Genomic DNA, 22,678 nt, shown 5'->3' with positions numbered 1-22,678 from the left:
GGTTAGGGCTTGTGTCTGAAATAGAATTGGCCCAGACCTACACTGTGTATTGTAAGTGTGTACACTGTGTACAGTGATTTCCCCACTAAAACCTCAGAAACAGAATGAATAGGCCAGTTATTATGTAGGTATGCGCAGCTGTGGGTGGCTGTATAGCTGGTTCTTTAGTCTAAACAGGCTCAGCAGACTGGCTACATATTTCAGTATAACTCACCCCACCACGCTGGCTGTGTTGTTATAAAGCAGGCGTTGTTTGATCCACTGTCGACAGACTTCAACTGATCCCAACCAAGTTGCCTGTCATGCAAATGTAATCTAAGACAATAACCTCAATGAGTAGAGATCAGGGAGATGGATAATCTATATAAAAAGAATAATAATCTGCAAATCAAAGATCTGAGGAATTGGAAATTGAATAACAATGGTTGGTATGGTAGTAAAGGACACTTAACTCTTCTTAAGTACGGCATTCTCTCCACAGGTTAAGTCAGTTCAGCTACATAATGATGTTATAGTGAATAATTCATAGTGTGGCATTAACCTAGTGAAAGCTGCTGCCTTGTTCTGGTCCCACTCACGGTTTTGTTTAGTTTTTCACATCCTACTCCACTTCACATTCTCTAATCCCCCTTCTCTCTGTTTGGACCATTCCATTCAAAACACACACACACACACACACACACAGAGACACACACACACACACACACACACACACACACAGACACACAGAGAGACACAGAGAGAGAGACACACACACACACACACACACACACGCACACACGCACACACACACACACGCACACACGCACACACACACACACACACACACACACACACGCACACACACACACACAATGACTATTGTACGATGGCTTTATGGCTGATTGATTAGCCGTTATTAATTGATAATTGATTGGTAATTAAGCTGCTCTGCCTCTAAAAACTGGTGAAGCCACATTTCTCTTCTTGTCTGTTTGTACACCCTATTTTTCTATTTTCATAAACAAGAGCCGATGATGAATAGATTCTCCAAAGAAAGGCAGGACAGCTCTCATCCCTGATCTGAGAGAGGGATGTACAAAGGACCATATGGTGCAGAAGTAACAACAATACAGTGTTAGAGCCGGAGCCAGACAGCGAGACGAGCTGAAAGGATTGGGGAAAAAGACAATCCACCTTGATGTATAAATGTAATTAAGACCGTACCGCTTCAAACATCCACATTTCCAAGGAGGGGTTCTATAAAGTAATCTAATCAGATTGGTTTAGTGTCAGTGTGTGTGGAGTGTGTTTATGTCTGTGTGTTTGTATGTATGTGTGTGTGTGCATGCATGTATGTGTGTATGCATGTTTAAGGTGTATGCATGTTTGAGGTGTGTGTGTGTGTGTGTGTATGCGTGTTTGAGGTATGTGTGTGTGTGTGTGTGTGTGTGTGTGTGTGTGTGTGTGTGTCTGTGTCTGTGTGGGTGCGTGCCTACCTGCCTACCCATGTGTGTGTGTGTGTGTGTGTGTGTGTGTGTCTGTGTGGGTGCATGCCTACCTGCCTACCCGTGTGTGTGTGTGTGTGTGTGTGTGTGCGTGTCTGTGTGGGTGCATGCCTACCTGCCTACCCGTGTGTGTGTGTGTGTGTGTGTGTGTGTGTGTGTGTGTGTGTGTGTGTGTGTGTGTGTGTCTGTGGCACGCTGAGGATCAGGTTTTTTTCTCAGGTCCTTTGACACTGAGCTGATTACGTTGAAGGGGACAGATCAGAGATCAGATCAGAGAGGAAAGCCACTGTAAGCAGCAGCAGTAAGCCTCTGTACCACAACACATCACCTACTGTAGCTGACACACAAACAGAGTTGTTAACAGATATGTGTAACCTTACCAGAGAGCTGGTTTAGCTCAGCAGGCTAATGCAGTCTTGTGGGGCATGCAGATGACCCGAGGGAAGTACAGAGTCAGTCGTACGTATACAGCAACATCGACTTCAACATCACTAGATTGATACACGCACAAACTGTAGCTCTCAAGCTAGTGTGAACTGAGCCGTGGTCGATGAGCAGAGCAGAAGATCCTGTCTTATTTGTCCTATTTGTCTCCCAACAACTTGTCACTTGTCCAGTTGTCTCATTTATGTGTTATCAGAATCAGAATCAGAATGACTTTATTCGCCACGTAGGTTTTCACATACAAGGAATCTGCTGTGGTAGATTGGTGCAAAACAGGCAACATAAGAATGATAATAATAAGAATTCAAAAACAAATAGTGCCAAAGAAACTAGGACCGCAGCCTCCTGCCAGAGGTGTTTCAAACAGATTGTCTTATCTAACTATTGTCCCTTTATTTACCTTGCCTTATTGGCATATTTGTCTTTGTGCTGCTATGTCAAGGAACCGAAGTCTGAGAATGTTACTCTCTGACACTTGTGTAATGTACCACGGTAACAATAAAACGTGAAACTCGAAACTAATACAAATTGGGCATAACTGAAGCTAGACAGTGATGCTGAAACTAGTCCATCTCACTGGAAGGACCATGATGGTTTTCAGATCAGAGCGTCTGAAGTTGAAGAGATAAGCAGACTCACTGCACTGGCCTCACTACAGTCTCTCCAAGCAGCACACACTGACCAGGTACAAACACATGATCATCACACTGCATGATTGGCCACATGCATGTAGAAACACATGTGAAAAAGGTAATACTCTGCTGACATCTACTGGATGGGACGACACATTACAAAACCCGGGAGCCCCACCCCATCCCCACCCCATCCTACCCTCATTCCCCCCCTGATCTACCCTGTCTCAGGTCGTACTACAACAGCAATGCCAGGGTCTTCAGTGCAGCATAGAATAAGCACAAGCCTATATCCCCAACTGTAGTACCTGCTCCCTGCTGTGTTGAAACAGAACATACCAGTAAAGTACCACTAGAGGGAGAAGGGCCAAGAGGGAGAAGGGCCAAAGCAACCACCAAACCTCACAGAACTCTTTCTCTTTCGATTTCTTTGAGTGAGAGGAACTGGTTTGACTGGACAGTTTACCTCAGTTGAACCAAAGTTGAACAACCTCAATCATTTTTAGGTTAATAGATATTCAAGTCATGTGTCCAGGTTGTTGTTTATATATTTAAGCTAATTCAAATATTACTCAGTAAATAATTATGCTATATTGCTTTTGTGAAGCACTTTCCTTAAACTAAAAGTGCTTTCTATCGTATGGTAACTTAACTCACCCCTTCTATCTACAATGCCATAGTTAGATAGGAGTAACTGAGGATTAATTATCCATCGGAAGACAAATATGATTAACTGTCAATACCTGACACTGTATGTCGTCACAGCTTGGGTGTCACATGCTGGACAGAAGACACCTGAAGGGATTTCAAGCCAGTAGTCAGTTGGCGGCTTCTATGAATATTAACTATACTAGTTATACTAGTTATTATCTCCTCTCTTTCTTTACCCAGGGGACGGTCTAGTCACAAAGAACCCATGACCTATGAACCCATGACCTATGACCTATGACCTATGCATCACTCCTGTTTGTGCTTCCCATGCGCTTAGATTCTTTCTGTCTTTTGTGTTCGTTTTGAAGTGGATTCTGCCAGTTGAACCAGAGCTTAATGTGACGCTACACAAGAGGTGGGGAGTTGTGTTGAGTTGAGTTTGTTTGTCTTGAGTTTTGTTGTATTGTATAGTCTTGCTGTTGTATGTACTGTAGCTTGTTTAGCATGGTAGAATACCAAGTCATGTTCCCAGTGCACTGCACATGGCGAGTAAAGTTGAATTGAATTGAATAGGGGCTTGTTTATACTTTTAATACTTGGTAGATGTAACATCAGTGAACATGTGAACCCAAACATTGCTGAGATGCAAACACATCTTAGTAAATGTAAGTAGTGCATTGATGCTTTAGGACGTCAGTGCTTTAGGACACTTACTGTATAATAACAGCAGGAAGCATACGTATATGTCTTTATTTGTGTTGTTCCAGTGGGTAGGTTGGCGTCTACATCTGTAACAGGGGTTTCAAGTGGTTTCCAAGTGCAGAAAGGAAGCAGGACTTAGAGTTGTAAAAATCTAATGTAAACTTTGCTTAGTGCTTGCAGGGAAACACAGGTACACCCATACGAGGAAACTCAAGACTGAAAAAAGACAGGTGGATAAGCCAGGCGTTTAAAGCTTGACTAAAACCAGGCACAAGGGGGTATTCCATCAATGTCGCTAAAGGACAATCCAGGCTTATTTATTGTATGAAACACAATACATACCAATAGATAGGTGTGGCTTGAGAAATTGAACTCAGCTTTCAAACTAATGTGTTTAATCGGTTGGTTGTTAAGTGGGGGCAATTACTTTTTCACATAGGGCCAGGTAGGGTTGGATAGCATTTTTCCCTTAATACATTAGATCATCATTTAAAAACTGAATTTTCTATTTACTCAGGTTATCTTTGTGTAATATTAAAATTGGTTTGATGATCTGAAACATTTAAGTGCGACAAACATGCAAAAACAGACGAAATTGGGAAGGGGGAAAATACTTTTTCACAGCACTGTATGTATTGTACGAAACACAATACACACCAATACATATGTTGCTGTCCATGTCACACAAACAACGAAAGGTTCAGAAATAGAAAAGCAGCTCACCACTGAACTGACGGGGTGACACACAGGAAGTGCAGCTCAGTGTGGCGGTGGTGCTGTGACACGTTCCCCCGCCACATCTCAGAGGGTGTTTATCAGACGCACAGAGGAAGGCCGGCACAACACAGACGCTACTACTGCTGCTCATAGACATCACTTCCCTTTCACTGTTCCACAAACCTACACAGAATACATCTAGTCAGCACCAGGGCGGCTGCAAATACAGGCAACAATATTATTGTACACTACAATACAGGCTATGTAGGCTTTCATCTAGAAAGACTATATTGAGACCCGTACACTTTACAAATGGTAAATGGACTGCACTTATATAGCGCCTTTTTTGCTGCTCCAAAGCTCTTTACAACGGCCTCTCATTCACCCATTCACACACACATTCACACACCAATGGCGGCAAGCTGCCATGCAAGGCGCTGTCCCGCTCACTCGGAGCAATTTTGTGGTTCACTGTCTTGCCCAAGGACACTTCGACATGTGGCCAGCCGGGGCTCGAACCACTGATCTGCCAACGTTGTGATCATTAGACAGCGACTCTACCTCCTGAGACACAGACGCCCCCAAAAGAGCTACAGGATTACATGCACACAAAACACAGAGACACATGGCTTCATTGGGACCCCATGACCATCGCACACAACTGCACGACTATATTCAGAGTCATAGACATCACAAAGAGCCACAGGACGACATACAGACACAACAAAGAAACATGTGAGTTCCAATTTAGATATTCCCTTTCTCTCTCTGAAAAGCTACAACTGTAGACTTGCTTCTTCTCACAGGGACTTAGTCATATGAAAGAATTAGGACACCCCACTAGATATTTAGTTGAAGAAATATGGACATATCAATATTTGATCTGCTTTCAAACAATGAAATAAAGGTGATAAAGGTATAGATAAAGGTGATGTAATTGAGCCAAAAAATTAACAAAGATGCCAATTCCTACTGAGGAATAAATGAGGACACCCAATGCTCTAATAGTTGGTACCGCCCCCTTTGGCTAAAATAACCTCAATTAGGCATTTTCAATAATTAATTTAATTTAATAACTATCTACCAGTCTCTGACATCGACTAGGAGAAAGCTTTTCCCAGTCCTCCATGCAGAACTCTTTCAGCTGTGTGATGTTTGAGGGGTGTCTTGCAGCACAGAACCATTTCAAATCACCCCACAGCATCTCAATAAGATTAAAATCCAGGCTTTGACTTGGCCATTCTAGAACTCTATGACTGGTTCATCCTAGAACTCTATTTCTTTCTTCTGAGCCATTCCTTGGTGGATTTACTGGAATGTTTTGGGTCATTGTCATGTTGCCTGGTCCACATCCGCTTCAGCTTAGATTTTTGGACAGATGGTCTCACATTTCCTCAAGCACCCTCTGATTAATACAATACAGAATTCATAGTGGATTCTGTGATGGTGAGCTGGCCAGGCCCTGCTGCAGCAAAGCAGCCCCAAACCATGACATTTCCACCCCCACGCTTCACAGTTTCTATGAGGTTCTTGTGCTCAAATGCTGTCTTTGCTCTGCCCAAATAATTAAACTTTGGATTCATCTGTCCAAAGCACATTGTTCCAGAAGTCCTGGTGTTTGTCTAGGTGTTCTCCGGCAAACTTAAGTCCTGCCCTGATGAGGGTTTTTTTACAGCGAGGGTTTCCTCCTTGCCCACCTCCCATGAAAATGTGTGTACATTGAGAAGGCAATAAAAACTGCCTCCAAGCGGCTGCACTATCTCACGGTCATGGCAAGACACGGTCTACCTGCGGATGACCTCATCACCATCTACACCACTCTCATCAGGCCGTGTCTGGAATACAGCTCAGTGCTCTTGGTGGGCTGCTCTAAAAAACAACAGGCTGAGCTAGAGCGAGTCCAGACACGTGCCTGCAGAATCATCAGAAGGAGAGCTGGTGCGATCTCACAACCCCTACCATCACTCCAGACAAGGAGGGAGGAGGCCGCAGTGAAGCTGGTCAGGAACATGCATGACGAGCAACACCCTCTGCATGACCTGCTACCTCCAACACGAGACAGCTGCACTGCCAGGAACCAGCACAAGCTGGCTGAACCAAGGGCCAAGACCAGCAGGCTGAGAAACTCAACCCTTCATACTGCAGTTAGACTGTACAATGAATAGTATCTAGACCCACAGAAAACACAGCATGGCTACCATGACTGCTACCTGCCCTTGCTTTGCCGCCTTGAAATATTTTTAACCTTAAAATTGTTGTGTACGCTGCTAATATTTTTTGTCATGTATGAATTATTTATTGTCATGTAAGTTCTGCAGTTTTTCAGTGGGGCCTTGGCTCCACTGCAAGCATGAATTAATCAAATCAAATCAAATCAAATCAAATCAAATCAAACTTGTGCAGTCTCTTTCTGATGGTAGATGCATGTAGTTTGACATCAACTGTGGCAAGAGCTACCTGTAGGTCCCGTGATGACATTTTAGGATAGTTGGAGACGTATTTAAGCGTCTTGCGGTCTGCTCTCGGCTGAACTTGCTAGGACGGCCTGACCTGGCCATGTTGGCAGTTGGTTTAAATGTTCTCCACTATTTTCTGGACAGTGGAATGGCTGATTTAGAATTGTTAAATCCCTTCCCAGGCTCATACGCATCTACAACCTTCTATCTCAGTGGTTCTTAACCCTCTCCTCGGGGACCACCAGCGGCCGTTCCACATATTTGATCTGTTCCACCACCAGCACACCTGATTCAACTAATCAAGTGCAAAGCAATTATGGTTTGTACTTGATTAGTTGAATCAGGTGTGCTGGTGATGGAACAGATCAAATATGTGGGACGGCTGGTGGTCCCTGAGGAGAGGGTTGAGAACCACTGTTCTATCTGAAGGCCTCAGAGAGCTCTTTTGATCTCACCAAGGTGATACACACCACTCACTCAACAATCAAGAGCAAACCAAAGTAAATGTCTGAGGTTTAAATAAGACAGGCTCCTCCAAAATCCGTAAATAAAACGATGTTCTAATCATTTGCACCTGATGTGTGTTGCATTTGTCTTTGATTTTAGACATGTTAAGTGGTACATTTTTATTTTATTATTATTTTTTTTTTAATTTATTATTATCTCCATCTCTCAAGTCAATATTGTTAAAATGAATATCAAATGTCCATATGTTGAAATATGTTGAAAAAGACAAAGGGCCGGTTTCACAGACACGGCTTAATCCTAATCCTAGACTAAAAAGCATCTTCAATGGAGATTTTACATTGAAAGTGTGATTTAGTCCAGGACTAGGCTTAAGCCTTGTCTCTGAAACCGGCCCAAAGGGTTTCAAAGGGTTGTCCTACCTTTTTCACATGACTGCATGTGACGAGAAAGTTCTCATATTTCACACAAGCAACTATGCTCACTTGTCATTCATTCATTCATTCATTCATTCCCAGGCTCCTAAGCCTCCCATGTCAAGGTAGAGTAGCTATTGTGGTCATGGCAGTAGCCCCGGGCGATAGTGCCGTTCCCAGGACCTGTGGAGCCCCTCAGTGAATAGGTGGTGCTGGTACCTGTAGAAGGAGTGTCTGGTATTGTGATCGACAGGCCTGAGGGAGGCTAGCCATCCCAGGGCTGTAGGCCTTGATTTCACCATGTATTCCTTTCTATGAGTCAGTCTAGATAGAAAACATCCACATAGCCTGTGTCACACAGCGTTTGCGGTACCAATAATGAACAGCAGGTGGCAGAAGTGGTGTATGGTACGAATGGCACAATGGAGTGTGGCACAGCAAGCAGAAAATAAGAGAGAGAGCGAGAGAGAGAGAGGGAGAGGGAGAGAGAGAGAGAGAGAGAGAGAGGGGGGGGGGGGGAGAGAGAGAGAGAGAGAGAGAGAGAAGGAGAAGGAGAGGGGGAGAGGGGGAGAGAGGGAGAGAGAGAGGGAGAGAGAGAGAGAGAGACAGAGAGAGAGAGAGAGAAGGAGAAGGAGAGGGGGAGAGAGGGAGAGAGAGAGGGAGAGGGAGAGAGAGAGAGAGAGAGAGAGAGAGAGAGAGAGAGAGAGAGAGAGAGAGAGAGAGAGAGAGGGGGAGAGAGAGAGGCAGAGGGAGAGACTCATTTTCCAAAGCTCATGTCATGCAGTAAGGCATAGAAACAAGTATGGAGATGTTTGCACATTTCTCACCCCTCTTCAAGGAATTCCAGCGTCCATTTGTATGTGTGGAAGTGGATATTCCATTGGTGGACGAAAGAAGTTGTTCTATAATCTGGGGGAGCCATGCTACACTGCTACAGTGTCTAAACAGCCCTCTGGACTGGACCCTGGTAGACCCCTAGACACAACCAACATCCATACGGAGCAGGCAGATATGAGAGAGAGAGACACCCTCCCCTGCGTTGGCTGCACTGGTATAGCATGGTAACTGTCATGTCAGTTCTGTTGTGCATTGGAAGATGAGGATGGATTGTTAGATAATTGCCTGGCTGTGGTATTTGGTTTATATGGTATATGTTTAGTTTTTTTTTTAAAGAAAGAAAAACTGTTGTTTTGTGTTGTTATGTTTTATTGTTAAGTGTGGGTAAATGAAATGTATGGTGTATGATTTGGGTGATTACAGTAAATGGTACTCCTCTGCGTGTGTGTAATTTCAGGGTACGATGGTTGGGCTTCCAATGTTTAATTTGGGTTGGCTTGTTGGTTGTGCAGACTGTGTTGGTCAAAAGACTTAACGAATGTTTATGCTCATTAAGTAGAGTAAAGTTTGGCTGAGCCAGGGATGTTTGTACCTGTATGAATGTCCTGCCAGTCTGTTTAACCCTTATCTCACCAGCTAAATGACTCTGTGAGGCTGAACTATGTTGTTGTCTCAGTACTTGTACTCTGTGCAATGACAATAAAGTTGAATCATATCTGATTTAATCTAAAACTGTTAACCTGTTCTCATTTGCAGGCAGGGGGAGATGGAGAGGAAAATACATCCTCAAAATATGTGTTTCTTATTCTCTCTATATTATAATAATAATAACAATAATGTTGATGATACTACTACTAATAATAATCATCATCATCATAATAATAACAATAATAATAACAATAATAATAATAATAAATCTGGTATCGATCTATAGGCACTACTGTACAGCTGCAATAATACTGCTCTGTATGGGGGATCAATGTTTTTTCAAAGACATACACACACACACACACACACACACACACACTCACACACACACACTCACACCCACACACACACACACACACACACACACACACACACACACACACACACACACACACACACACACTCACACACACACACTCTCTCACACACACGCACACACACACACACACACACACACACACACACACACACACACACACGTACCATGACAGAAATTAACCCAAAGACTCGTCCTTTAATTAAAACATCAGAAGCTGTTATCTCAAATGGCCCAGCTTGCTTTCAGCTGCAGAGAATCCAGAACCACATTGGTCTTAGTGGCTCTCAGAAGAAGCCAAAGTCAATCTTGTTTCTGCTAATGAGAATCCAGTTTGTACTGTAGCTTTACAGCTTAGACATTAGGTGAGAGTTGTACTCTAGTTGTAGTAGTAGGAAGTTGATCTGTTCCTCCCCAGCCTGACTACGGTACTATGATTACAATATGTGGGCCAAGTGTTGTACATTGATAGGCCTTTATTGTAATACAAAGATACTCATGTGTGTACATAATATAGTATTCACATGGACACAATTTAATTAGAGGTTAATGAAGCAAATATGAATGATGAGCTTGGGGGGGAGAAGAGGGGGGGGGGGGCAGAGGGGAGGGCCTCTGGACAGCTGCTGGTACCCCACTTGTGGGGAGTGGAAAACACCATCTGGGCCTGGGGTTGGAGGGGGTTGGAGGGAGGGAGGGAGGGAGGGAGGGAGGGAGGGCGGGAGGGCGGGAGGGATGGAGGGTTGGAGGGGAGGGAGGGAGGGAGGGAAGGGAGGGAGGGAGGGAGGGAGGGATGGAGGGAGGGAGGGAGGGAGGGAGGGAGGGAGGGAGGGTGGGTGGGAGGGAAGGAGGGAGGGAGAGAAGGAGGAGAGGCGGGGACTGCTTAGCACTTTGACCTGGGGTCGGGTTGCATGCATGATGGAGGGAGGGAGGGATGGAGAGAAACAATGGAAGAGGGATGGAGAGAGAGAAAAGAAGGGTTAGTGCATTTGGCACTGGGGTCCGTTCCTGGGCAGAGTCCACGGTAAGGTTTTGGAGGGAAGGGGAAGGGGGGGGGGGGAGGGGTTGGCACTTGGTTTTATGCCAAAGTAGTGTGAGGGTGGGGGGGAAGATATGGAGGGATTTCCTGGCACTTGGGTCTGTGTTGGGTGGCTTGGGGGTAGGAGGGGTAGGAGGGGTGGGGCTGTTTGGCACTTGGTTGCCCCCATTGACGCCTGTACCACCCTGGGGGCTCCAACTCAGCTGGGGCCTACCCCCACCTGGCGCCCTGTCTCACCTCCCCCCACTTCTCCTCCCCCCCACCCCACACCTGGCGCCCTGTCTCACCTCTCCCCCCCCCGCCCCCCCCCACCCTCTCCTAGCACTCTGCTCGGCACTCTATTCTCTCCTCTCTAGGTCTCTCAAGACATCACTCTCATAACTAAGGGCGTCTAGGTTACACCCAATCAAAGTCCAGCTACTATTAGCTGTGACGACTGTGATTCTTTATCATGCAATTATCTCTAAATGTGAATAGGGCAATCAAATTTAAACACCTTGATTTCCTCTTGCATGTTGTCTCAGGATCTTAATCTCTAACCCAGCTAGTCTGCCTGCTTCTCATTAAAAACAGCATGTCTAGCCCTAATTGGTAGGAGCTGTATCATATTTCCCACATTGAAGTAACACAAGTTACAGGTCGTGCAATTAATGTTCGTTATTAGTTACTTTGTCTTCAATTCCACATTCTGAAATGTCACACTAATGTCTACAATAAAAGATAGAGTATATACATCCATCCCAAAGACAGATTAGCTAGAGACTAAGTGACTAAGTGACAGTCACACACTAAAACGATGGAGGTACTGTATGTTTCCCTGCATCAGCAACAGAACTAGCTAACAGAACTAGCTAACAGAACTAGCTTCTCCACAGATACACTTGTTGAACAGACAGCAGAAGAGCCGCCAACCGTCTCTCCTGTTTCAGAGGTTGTAACAGCCCCCTCAGGAAAACCACCGAACCCAGAGCAGCTTGCACCGTTTCCACTCTGACACGCACACACACACACACACACACACACACGCACACACTCACGCACGCACACACTTACACACACACACACACACCACACACACACACACACACACACACACACACATACACTCACACCCCAAACTACCCCATGTGACATTCAGGAAGTTGTTAATCTTCTTATCTTTACAGTCACCCTGAGGAGACATTTCCATTTTAGGTGCAGCTCTAGGACCAGTTTTCTTTCTCCAATACTGACCTTAACCATCAGAGAGAAAGATTTAAAACAGAGTCAAGATCAGTGCCTGGGGGAAATATCACCATCAGCATGCTTTCTTAGTATGACCACATGAAGCACAACCAGTGACGATGGTCATCAGGAAGGCAAATGGTGGTTAAGACATTTTACATTTACATGTTTGGCATTTAGCAGACGCCTTAATCCAAAGCGACTTACAATCAATACATTTGAATACTAAGCAAGTGAATCATCAATCCACCAGTCGTAGCAGGAAGAGTAATCCAGCTCAGGCCCGGGGCCATTGATAGAAGGAAAAACCTTCTTCTAAACCTAAACCACTGTATAACACAATGTACCATGTGTACACCGACTGTAGGAAGCACCATTCCATGTAATTGCAACAATTACATAACGTTTGTGATGTGTGTATGAGTGCATAAATGTCTACTCATACTCATATTTCTGTATTAACTTGGAACCGGAAGAACTGGGCGAAACGGCACACTTACAGTTACCGAATATGAACTTGCCGCTTGGTTATTTTTTATATAATTTGTATATTTATTTTTCTTTTAAATAAAAAGTTGTTAAGACGTTAGTGCACCATAGAGAAGCATAGAGAACAGCCATTGTTGGCCTGGCCAGATAACGTTACCTAGGTGTTTGGGCTGGTGGAATAGTCTTTCTGTGTTCAAAGAAATGTGTATTAGAAGGAAACAATTCACTCAGGTAAATTTATTAAATGCAATATAATTTACCAGATCTTGAAGTCTTAAGGCATGAATAATTTACATTGATGTACATTTCTAACAGGCCAATAAAATACATGAACAGCATATCTGAAAAGGATACTTTTTTCCTATAGATTATAGAGCTGAAAGCTGCATGATGTTGTCGTTGAGGTTGTAACATAATATGACGTCAAAAACGGAAAAAAGAAAAAAAAACTAATCAGAAAAAATTAAGAACTCACAAAATAAAAATCCGGTTTATTGTCGTACAACAAATTCACACATACATTGAACAGGCCACAACAGACAGCAATTCAACAGACAGAAAAGAAAAGAAACCAATTCTTTCCTTTGGCCTTGCCATCTCATACAAACCAACTACGTATGGTACAACTAAAGTACAAATACAAAGTTACTGGAATGCTTTGAATTTTAATTGTTTTCTGTCATTTTGTACAAGGTTTTCTTTCTGTTGAGATAACATGAACATGGTCAAACCACAAGTAAAGTCTATTTCATAGAGAAGCAACTTCAAAGCACCGATTGGTAACCAGAGATCACTGTCGAAAAATGGCTGACCTCCTAACAATATGTACAAAAATATAAAATGTAAATAAAAATACAAACAAATTCTCCTTTTAAAGTATCTTGTTAAGAAGGTAGAACTTTGAAGTCTTGGGTTTTCTAAAAAATTTGCAGTTAGGTGTGTGTGTACACGGACGTTGAACTCTACTCGGTGATGACCACATTTTGCCTCCAAACACACGTCTGTTGAGGGAAGGGGTTTGACGGGGACTTCCAGCAGGTTGAAGACATCTTAATCATCGTCGGTTTTCTGCTTCTTCGTTCCAACATCGTCCTACAAATAATAAAGTCATCACACAATTAGTTCTAAAACACATTTCAGACATTTTCTACTTTAACATGACTGTCAAATTCACGAATCTCATTATCACTGATGATAATTCAGGTTTTTTATTATTATTTATTATTATTTATTATTATTTATTACCTCGTCATCATCATCGTCATCATCGTCGTCTTCTGCAGCCCTCTTGGCCGTGCGGCTTTCGACTTCATCATCATCATCGTCATCTTCATCACCTTCAGAGAGGAAAGCCAAAGATTAGAGCCGTGTAGTTACACTATCTGGCCCAAAGAGGGAGCTCCAACAACATCATTCATAAGAATTTCAGTACAGACAAGTACTGGCAAATAGACATCACTGGCTGCCACTAGGTGTTGCCTGTTATTAACTGTCTATCAATCTATCAATCTGTCACCTATCATGTTGTGACAGAGAGACCGAACCACCTACCCTCTGCGTCCTCTTCCTCGTCTTCCTCCTCTCCGACATCATCGTCATCCTCGTCTACTTCGTTGTCGTCTCCGTTCTCCTCTGCCTCCTGGGGGGAAAACAGAAGAATGTCAACAACACAATAACTGTCTGTCACTCTGTACAAAGTATAGCCTAATTCAAGGAGGATAACTCAATTGTAAATTGTGGAACAATACAGGATCCAGGAAATACTTTTGTGTTGACATTATTGTTCTAGGCCTGCTGGTTGGTAAACAGAGATGACAAGGGAGCTGTAAAACTATGAGTGTTGTCAGGCCCATCCATAAATGAATCTTGAAGGCGAAAGTGATGAAATCTTACAGCTTTTCCATTCGCTGGGGCGTCTTTTCCATTCTCTGCCTCCTCTACAAGCTTCTTTTCTTTAAGTTCCTGTGAAAATGAAAGAGAGAGAAGATAAATCATAAGTCATGGACATTTCAAAAAGAAAAAGAAAAATCAAAAAAAGAAAATGAAAATGAAAATCACACCAAGTTCAGTTGAAACAAGTTGAACACCTTTTAGAAATAGCAACAGTTTGGAGGTGCATGCTGTGGTGCATGGGGGGAAGGCCTACCTAAACGAGCGGGAATAGGTCGACATGTTGTCATCCCCCCCGCCCACCCCACCTCCACCCTCCTCCACCCTCCTCGTCCAAACTTGTAACGCATGCTTTCGTTTTTCATTTGAAAGGCGACACTTTGATCCCGAACCCCCTATTGGTCCGTTTTCTTTTCTTTCTCCCGCCTACTTTTGGGAGATCCAATGAAAGTGTTGCAACCTGACACCGTGATGGAGCTGAAAGCCAGTGAGCACTGTAGTTCCGTCAAGGACAGCGCCTTATAGGCTGCCATGAAGACACGCCCGGAAAAAGACTACAACTCCCAACGTACAATGGCCGATTATTTTAACCCGTCCAATGAGAGCGCACATACGAACGGTACCAAAGAAGGGGGGCTGACTAAATTAACGACGGGGAAAGCAGACAAAAGCGCCTTGAAGGGGTATATACATTTCATCGACTTTCCATTTTTACAAATGAAGACCAAACAATTGTTTTTTTTGATCAACCGTTGATCATTAAAGCTCAGCCGTTGGTGTTGTAAAAAGGTGCATATCGATAATAAACCGGTTTTAAGGCCTATTCATTTGAAGGACAAAATAGCTACACTTCTGACAATTTTAATTATTTACGTCCGAAGGAATAAAATATAGCTATAATATTCGTATTCGTTTTCACACCTTCTGATGAGCCAATCTATCATTAATTATTTTTTCATTAATAGTTTTAGTAAACCCTGAGCCCATAAGCCGGTTACCGGGGGTGCATCACGCCTGCACCGCCTCCTTCTTACAACATCACCTTTATTTATACCTCAGTGATGGAAAAGGTAGCATCGTAGCCTACATTTCTCAATCAACATCGATCACAATTCGAATCAGCGTATTAAAAACATCGTTTGGTTTTATCAGCATATTATGGGTTTGATCAGCATATTATGGGTTTGATCAGCATATGATCACGGTATTAAAGTAGGCAAAAAATAATAATAACGTCATTTCAGCGCGTAATTGGTTCGGCGCGGTTAGTGTTCACGGTGCTGAGCGGCGCTTTGCAATATTTAATGAAAAACGATCAGAAGTGGCTGGCCTCATTAAGTCTACTGTTGGCCGTCAGAGCACGGATGTCTCTCTCTCCCCCCCTCTCTCTCTCGCTCTCTCGCTCTCTCTCTCTCTCTCTCTCTCTCTCTCTCTCTCTCTCTCTCTCTCTCTCTCTCTCTCTCTCTCTCTCTGAAACAGGGCTATGCTTCAGCGAGGAATGCATGGGTGAGAGACACAGAAAGGCTTCCACTTTCCACCAGTTCAACTTTTCGCTCCTATGGTTGCCTTATTCTATTCATATCGGCATTACGCGCCATGCAGGAGCGCCCCGCATATAGACTAGTACTATATATAGTTCGATAATTCACAGCTAATCTATCTTCAGGCTGGAGAGAATAAGATAAATCGCTGTAGACTTCAAACATAGGCTATAGAACTGGCTACGGTGCGCTTTTTTTTCTCATGAAAACGTATTAAATCCATATAAACACCATATCCAAAAGCACAGAAGGGCGCACATAGATGTTATGTTATGTTAATTGTATTTATAATAGGGTTAGGGTTTCACATAGATGCGTGTTGAAGCCCACTGGTGGCCTTGTTCTTGCAGGAACCGTCTCCGGTGTTCCGATTGTGACCGCGCCACATTGCGCGCAACGCACACAAGTACGGAGCTTATCCATGTCAATACAGAGCGAATCACTCACTCATAAAAACCCAAAGCTACTATTCACTCTCCAACGAGCTATTTACAAATCAGTCACTCCCGCTTCTTATCAGGCTAGTTTGAGTCGGGCAATATTATTTTCCATGTTGATTTATTCTACCAACCAAACCCTTTACGCGGATTATTTATATCCTGTTTCTGTGCTAAAAGGCTGAAGGGCTTTGGCACGGTACCATAAATAGATAAATATCTATACACCATACAGCAAGCAAAACAATCTCTCGTATATCTAACAATAGGACCGATTCAATAAGTGTAGCTATAACCCAACTTATGACAGACAGATCCGGAGCGCGGCATGAAATCGCAGAATGGATCAATAGGCTCAAATGCGTCCACGGTGTAAAGCAGTGTGTGAAATATAAACGCAAGGCGAATTCAATATCACGGTAGCCCCTAAAACAGAAAGTGTGTACGGTTGATATATTCAAGTTTCATCGCATTGGTGGTCAGAGGAAAGCACCCGTTAGTATAAACAAAGGACCGCGCGTAGACTGTTATACTCCAGTGCAACAGAAGCGAATGTTTCTGGAGCGATCGCAACTTTGGAGGGCTCGTTACATTATTACGTTTTTGCAATAATCCTACAATATCATCCAATGAAAAAAGTGCGTCCGATCCAACATCCACGACCAAAACAGCCATAACGAATGGACGAGAGAGCGCTTTGATGTTTCATGAGGGTAACACTTGTTCCAGCTTCTGATAGTTGCGTGTCCATTCAAAATCTTTATTCCGGAATCGAAATGCAATGAAAGAAGAAAAGTAGAGAAATTGTAATTTATCAGATCCATTCCCTCTTTTTACTTACCTTGGCGGAGAGCTCCTTAGTTGTTTCCACTTTTGTGTCAGCCATTTTTCTGTGTCTTAAGCTAATGTTTAATACAAATGTTTAGGAGAGATCGGAAAAAATAATATTACGATCCACTAGATCCGAACCACTGTAAAAGAAAAAAAAGACTTATAGTGCCAGTGGCAACCTTGCACGGCGGGGGAGCCTTTAATATACAGTTGTGGGCGGAGTCGGGGGGCTGGTCAGAGTCGTGTGATTGGTCCATAATTCGGAAAATGTCTCCCTCTGATTGGCTGGAAAGGAACAATGGACAGTATTTCCACAGCGAATGGTCACACCCCTTCTCCAGCCTCAGTCATTACTGTGACGAGTGGCTGTCCGTCCCCGCGCAGGGGATTGATGACCCCCATACTCTCTGTCAACACAAGATTAAACTTGTCAGAGTGGCCCATTCTCGCGTCAGGACATCATTTATGTCAAGATTCGATTGCAATGCAAACCCAACACACAAAGGACAGTCCAATAGTACAAAGATGGCAATGGAGCGCCTTTCAATGCCGTTTTTGTAACATCAACTGACACACATATCCGCAGTTATTACATGTTAATAACGGACTTACAACCATATTGCGTAGCCTCACCTGTGTTTATCAAGGAGAGGTGTCCAGGGTTATTTGGCGCTTGGAGGTTTCCAGCAGGTTCACCTTGCATGCACTACTTAGGCCTATCCATGCTTTTTTCTTTTTTTTTGTAAGACAGGTAGGATCAATAGAATATGCCGAACATATTGTTGAGAACTATAAATATATAAATTAGTCCACATTTTATCTCTAGCAGACGTCACACACTGGAATGCATGAATAGGTTTGCGGTCATTTAATTTTTCAGATTCTTATTTTTATTGCAGCATTCAGAGAAGTGGTCTTTCTCTAGTTTTACTCACTGACAGATAGCCCAGCACCCCACCTCCCCCCCTCTCCACCTCCCCCCCCCTTTCTCCTCTCCACCTCCTCCCCCTTCTCTCTCTGCCTCCCCTCCCCCTCCTCGTGTTCCTCCCCCGCTCCTCTCTCCCCCTTTCTCTCTGCAAGCCGTGGTGCGCATGCGCAGTAGACCCGCTCCTCTCTCCCCCTCTCTCCCCCTTTCTCTCCGCAAGCCGTGATGCGCATGCGCGCTGCGCAGCGGGTAGACGCGCGTCTCTCCACCGACTCAGCCATTGTGTGAAAGTGAAGGTCGAAGCCTCAGATAACCAATGTAGCAGATTGACTTCTGAGAGATGTTAATTATTATTAATTATAGAGATGTCTTGACGATTTAACTTGGGAGATAAATTAATTAATTTTGGATTTAAGATAAATGGTTTTAGACATATCAACTGAAGAAGAACATTCAATACTTACACTATTCACACTTACTCGTTCAAACAAGACACAACAAAGATGGAAGTCGTGTTAATCAAACTAATATTTGAAAGACTCATTTAAAAAATAACATAAAAAATAATAATCACTCGAGCTGACACACGGTCACAACACATTTCTAACATTAATGCGGTTTGACGACTCGTGCGTAATTACGCACCATTGAACCACCAGTGAGGTAAAAAGGGGCATTCTAACCCTACCAAGATGGCTTTTTACAAATGTCATATGTCGTCGTAATTGTAAAAAGAACTTCCGTCATTGGTAGATGAACTGGAGCAAACATAATCCTGACGCTTTGCGGCCGTGGATTGGATAATCCAAACGTCAATCAACGCAAGTGCTCTACCAAGGGGTGTTTGTAAAACCTGGAGTGTGTGGATCTCTTTTTTTTTCTTTACTAGAATAATCAGAGTCATGTTATTTGGAGTGGCAGATGGAGGCTAAATGAAAAAAAAAAGATCTAAAAAAAAAAAGAAGTATATATTATTTATACTTAGACAAGGCTACTTTCGCATACATTAGCCAACATGATCTAACTTACAAGTGACATGATTTCTCCTGATTCAACCTGACAGGTTCACTTCCTTAGGGCCAGTTTCTCTCAACATTTGCAGTGCTGCAATGTCTCCCAACTGTCATTTTCACAATGTAATGAAACTGGGAAAAGCAAAAGTAGAAAACGTAGTAATAAACGATAGATTTATAGGCAAGATAAGAAACAGACAAACAAAAAACACTGGAGGTTGACTGCTTGTATACCTCGCAAACTGACGATCAGACATACATGTATGTAGCCTACAGTAACTTGAGTAGCATAGTGACATATTGGTTGCTGATCATATCTGCTGCGTTTCCACAGAGCCTTAAGACAGCTGTGGCTGGCGCTTAAATGTTGTAGAAGCGAAAACATGTCCTACTAAAGAGGCCGCCAGCCACTATGCATAGGTGGGTCATGTTGGAACCTGTAGTTGGGATGCAGGCCTGAGAACATGTGTGTACTGCTGCTGAGAGGACACACACAGACACACACACACACACACACACACACAGACACACACACACACACACACACACACACACACACACACACACACACACACACACATACACTGACTCAGACGAAAGCCCCAAAGCCCCCCCCCCCCTCTCCCAGATTTACTGTCTGTTTGTTCTTCTGAGATTCCATAGGACAGAGACATCTTTACATCTCGGCTTTAAAGCCTTGACATTATGACTCTGGTTATATATTATTTCAACAAGCTGTGTTGTCATGGCATTATAGGCATAATATATAAGGGCATTTTATTATTCATAATAGAGATACTGTGAGATTGTATTAGCTGCACACATACATCAAATCAATCCATTTTACAAACAGTTTTTATTCATAAGTTTTTGTCATAACATTGTTCTATTCCTACATTGAACAGTACACAGTTCTATGTTGTTGTTGTCCCTCTCCCAGTCTCGCCCCCTAGTGGACAGTAGAGGCAGGAGCAGTTGACTCCAACAGAAAGATACTGTTGTGTAGATGTTAGAACAGATGCTGTAGGAATACACTTATCACACAACAGTCTGGAAAGAAACAATTGTTGTTATCATGTTATTGTCTCTTGAACCTCCGCAAACTCCACCGAGGCATCTATCAGTGTTTTGTTTGAACCCATATTTAGCAAACACATTTTTAGCAAACACATTTTCTAGGAGCTACATTGCAAACTTCTCCTAATTGGATAGAAATATATTATCCAATCCAATTCAATCAACTTTATTTGTCTCTAAAGGGGCATTTGTAGCTGATCTGAGTGTAATAATAATGCATAATAAAAAACAACACACAACAACCAAACAATATCATAAACATAAACAATCAACAAACAATTGATCAGCTAGTTCTCACATTCTCACTGTGCTGTGTTGCAGAAAGGTGAGTCTGTACATCCCCACAACAACACACACGCACTCTGTCATCCCTCATAATGAGTCAGAACTCAATGTAGAATCCCCGTCATAATCTGTAATTATGGCACCACACACACACACACACACACACACACACACACACACACACACACACACACACACACACACACCCCTAGCTAATGCAGCCAATTAGCATCCAGCTTTCCATTACGTTACAAATAATTACTTCAGATTGCAGATTCATGATGCTCACTTGTGCTTTGACACTGGCTTCTTTGTTTGGCAGTAATTTCAATTGTTGCAGTTATGTTATTAGGGATATGTTATGTTATTAGGGATACATTCAATTCACCTTCCCCCCTCTGCCTCTCCCCACCACAACCACCTCTCTCTCTCTCTCTTTCTCCCCCTTCTCCCTCTGTCTCTCTGCTCCGCCCCTCTCTCTGCCCCCACAGGTGATGGGAGGGCCACACACATCAATCACACACACAGAGAGATGCCCTGCATGCAATGGAGAAATTCATTCAAGATATGCACGTCATATAATAATACGTTATGCCTGTAGGAAAACAAACCTCCTTACTTCCAGTAAAGGTCCAGTATGTAGATCTGAGCTTTAAAAGAGTTAAATGACCCTGACAAATCTGTAGCCATTAAGGAATGAGATATCATGATCAAGAATGATTTGATTTGATTTTTATTTATTTGTTCAAGGGGGACACAGTAGGCTACATTAATGAACACTTAAATGGAATGCACACATCAGAATTTACAAATGGAATTTACATCAGTGTAAATGTACCCAATTAATTATAGCCATAGGCTAATTTCCGTTGGTGGTCCCCCCCTGCCAGAAGTAACAGTAACAGTAGAAGGGCTACATTTCCTAATGGAAAAAAATCAGGTTATGGGGTAAAATAAACACATCATATAGATACAGTCATGATTAAAATTAAACACAAAAATACAGTAGCTAAAATAAAATCAGATGGCATCGAACCTAAGGCATCTAGCCTAACATGCATCACAGTACACAACAAGCACAACAATGTCCAGTGAAGAGTGGTGTTCTGGTCCAAACAAAGCACTTCCTAAAAGCTGGCGTTGAGGTCAAGCACTGACCTTTACCTACCTATTTTACCTTGTGTTTGTTTACAAGGATATGCACAGATTTAGATTAGAAAACGTAGCGTAATACCGTGTTTGGCCAAAGAGGGCAGCAAAGCACACAACTACATGCTTGTAGTCGACGGTTTAAGACTAGTCCAGGATTAAAACACACTTGCAATGGAAAAAAATCTCAACCGAGGATATTTCTAGCCTAGGATTAGTCTTAATCTGTGTCCATGAAACCAGCTCCATTATCTATTAGTCCAATGTAGCCAATCTGCTGACTGTGTAAAAGCCTCATCTAAAAGCTTTACTGTATGGATGTGCTCTTACCCATTAGATAGAGTCCCTCTCCTCTCTCTCTCTGTCTGTCTCTTATATTCCCTGGTGAGTTCTGTCTGCTCGTTAAACACAAGAGCATCTCTGGTACCTCCAACAACGAGGAGCTACGGTGGTATAATCTACCCCAGCTATGCCCGGGACACAGACACAGACACACTAACCCTCTCACAGCCTCAATGGAGAAACAGGGTAGGTACCCGGCCTCTAGTATAGTAAAAACCAATGAAACAGCAGCCCCTGAGGCACGACACACACACACACACACACACACACACACACACACACACACACAAGCAGCACACATGCATGCGCCCACACACACACACACACACACACACACACACACAAACACACACACAGTCCAGACCTTTATAAACACAACCAGAGCCCCTTCCTGTCTACCACAGAGTGAACGCTGGAAAGCCCCTACTTAGCCCAGACCGGCCTGGGTCACGTGACCAGCTAACAACACTACACACACACACACACACACACACACACACACACACACACACACACACACACACACACAAACACTACACGACCTCCCTGGAGGCCGCCGCTACCAGAGTCTGGCGCTGTTGCCCCTGTGCTCTCTCCCTCTCTCT

The 22,678-nt window shown here is 43.3% G+C and overlaps 2 protein-coding genes across 2 annotated transcripts in view; one reads left to right on the top strand and one right to left on the bottom strand.

The window, feature by feature from the left end:
* cp (ceruloplasmin) overlaps window positions 1-22,678 on the top strand; it is a 423,180-nt gene that overhangs the window by 368,761 nt on the left and 31,741 nt on the right. The gene's annotated exons all lie outside the window — the stretch shown is intronic.
* Window positions 13,055-17,452, bottom strand: ptmaa (prothymosin alpha a). Its single transcript, XM_080535579.1, has 5 exons — window positions 17,293-17,452; window positions 14,477-14,545; window positions 14,135-14,222; window positions 13,829-13,920; window positions 13,055-13,675 (listed from the first exon to the last, which is right to left on the bottom strand). The coding sequence occupies exons 1-5, from the start codon at window positions 17,335-17,337 to the stop codon at window positions 13,634-13,636; spliced, it is 336 nt and encodes a 111-aa protein (XP_080391705.1). The 5' UTR covers window positions 17,338-17,452; the 3' UTR covers window positions 13,055-13,633.

This window comes from Nansenia antarctica (genome assembly GCF_963989245.1).
Source record: "Nansenia antarctica genome assembly, chromosome: 7".
NCBI lineage: Eukaryota > Metazoa > Chordata > Actinopteri > Argentiniformes > Microstomatidae > Nansenia > Nansenia antarctica.
Note: the sequence above shows the minus strand (reverse complement) of the source record. Positions and strands in the feature narration are given on the sequence as shown.

Coding starts and splice junctions, on each gene's coding strand:
- ptmaa (XM_080535579.1), bottom strand. CDS start 17,337: ATGGCTGACACAAAAGTGGAAACAACTAAGGAGCTCTCCGCCAAG. Junction 13,921..14,134: donor CGAGGAAGAGGACGCAGAGG/GTAGGTGGTTCG, acceptor TCCTCTCTGAAG/GTGATGAAGATGACGATGAT. Junction 13,676..13,828: donor ATGACGATGATGATGACGAG/GTAATAAATAAT, acceptor TATTATTTGTAG/GACGATGTTGGAACGAAGAA.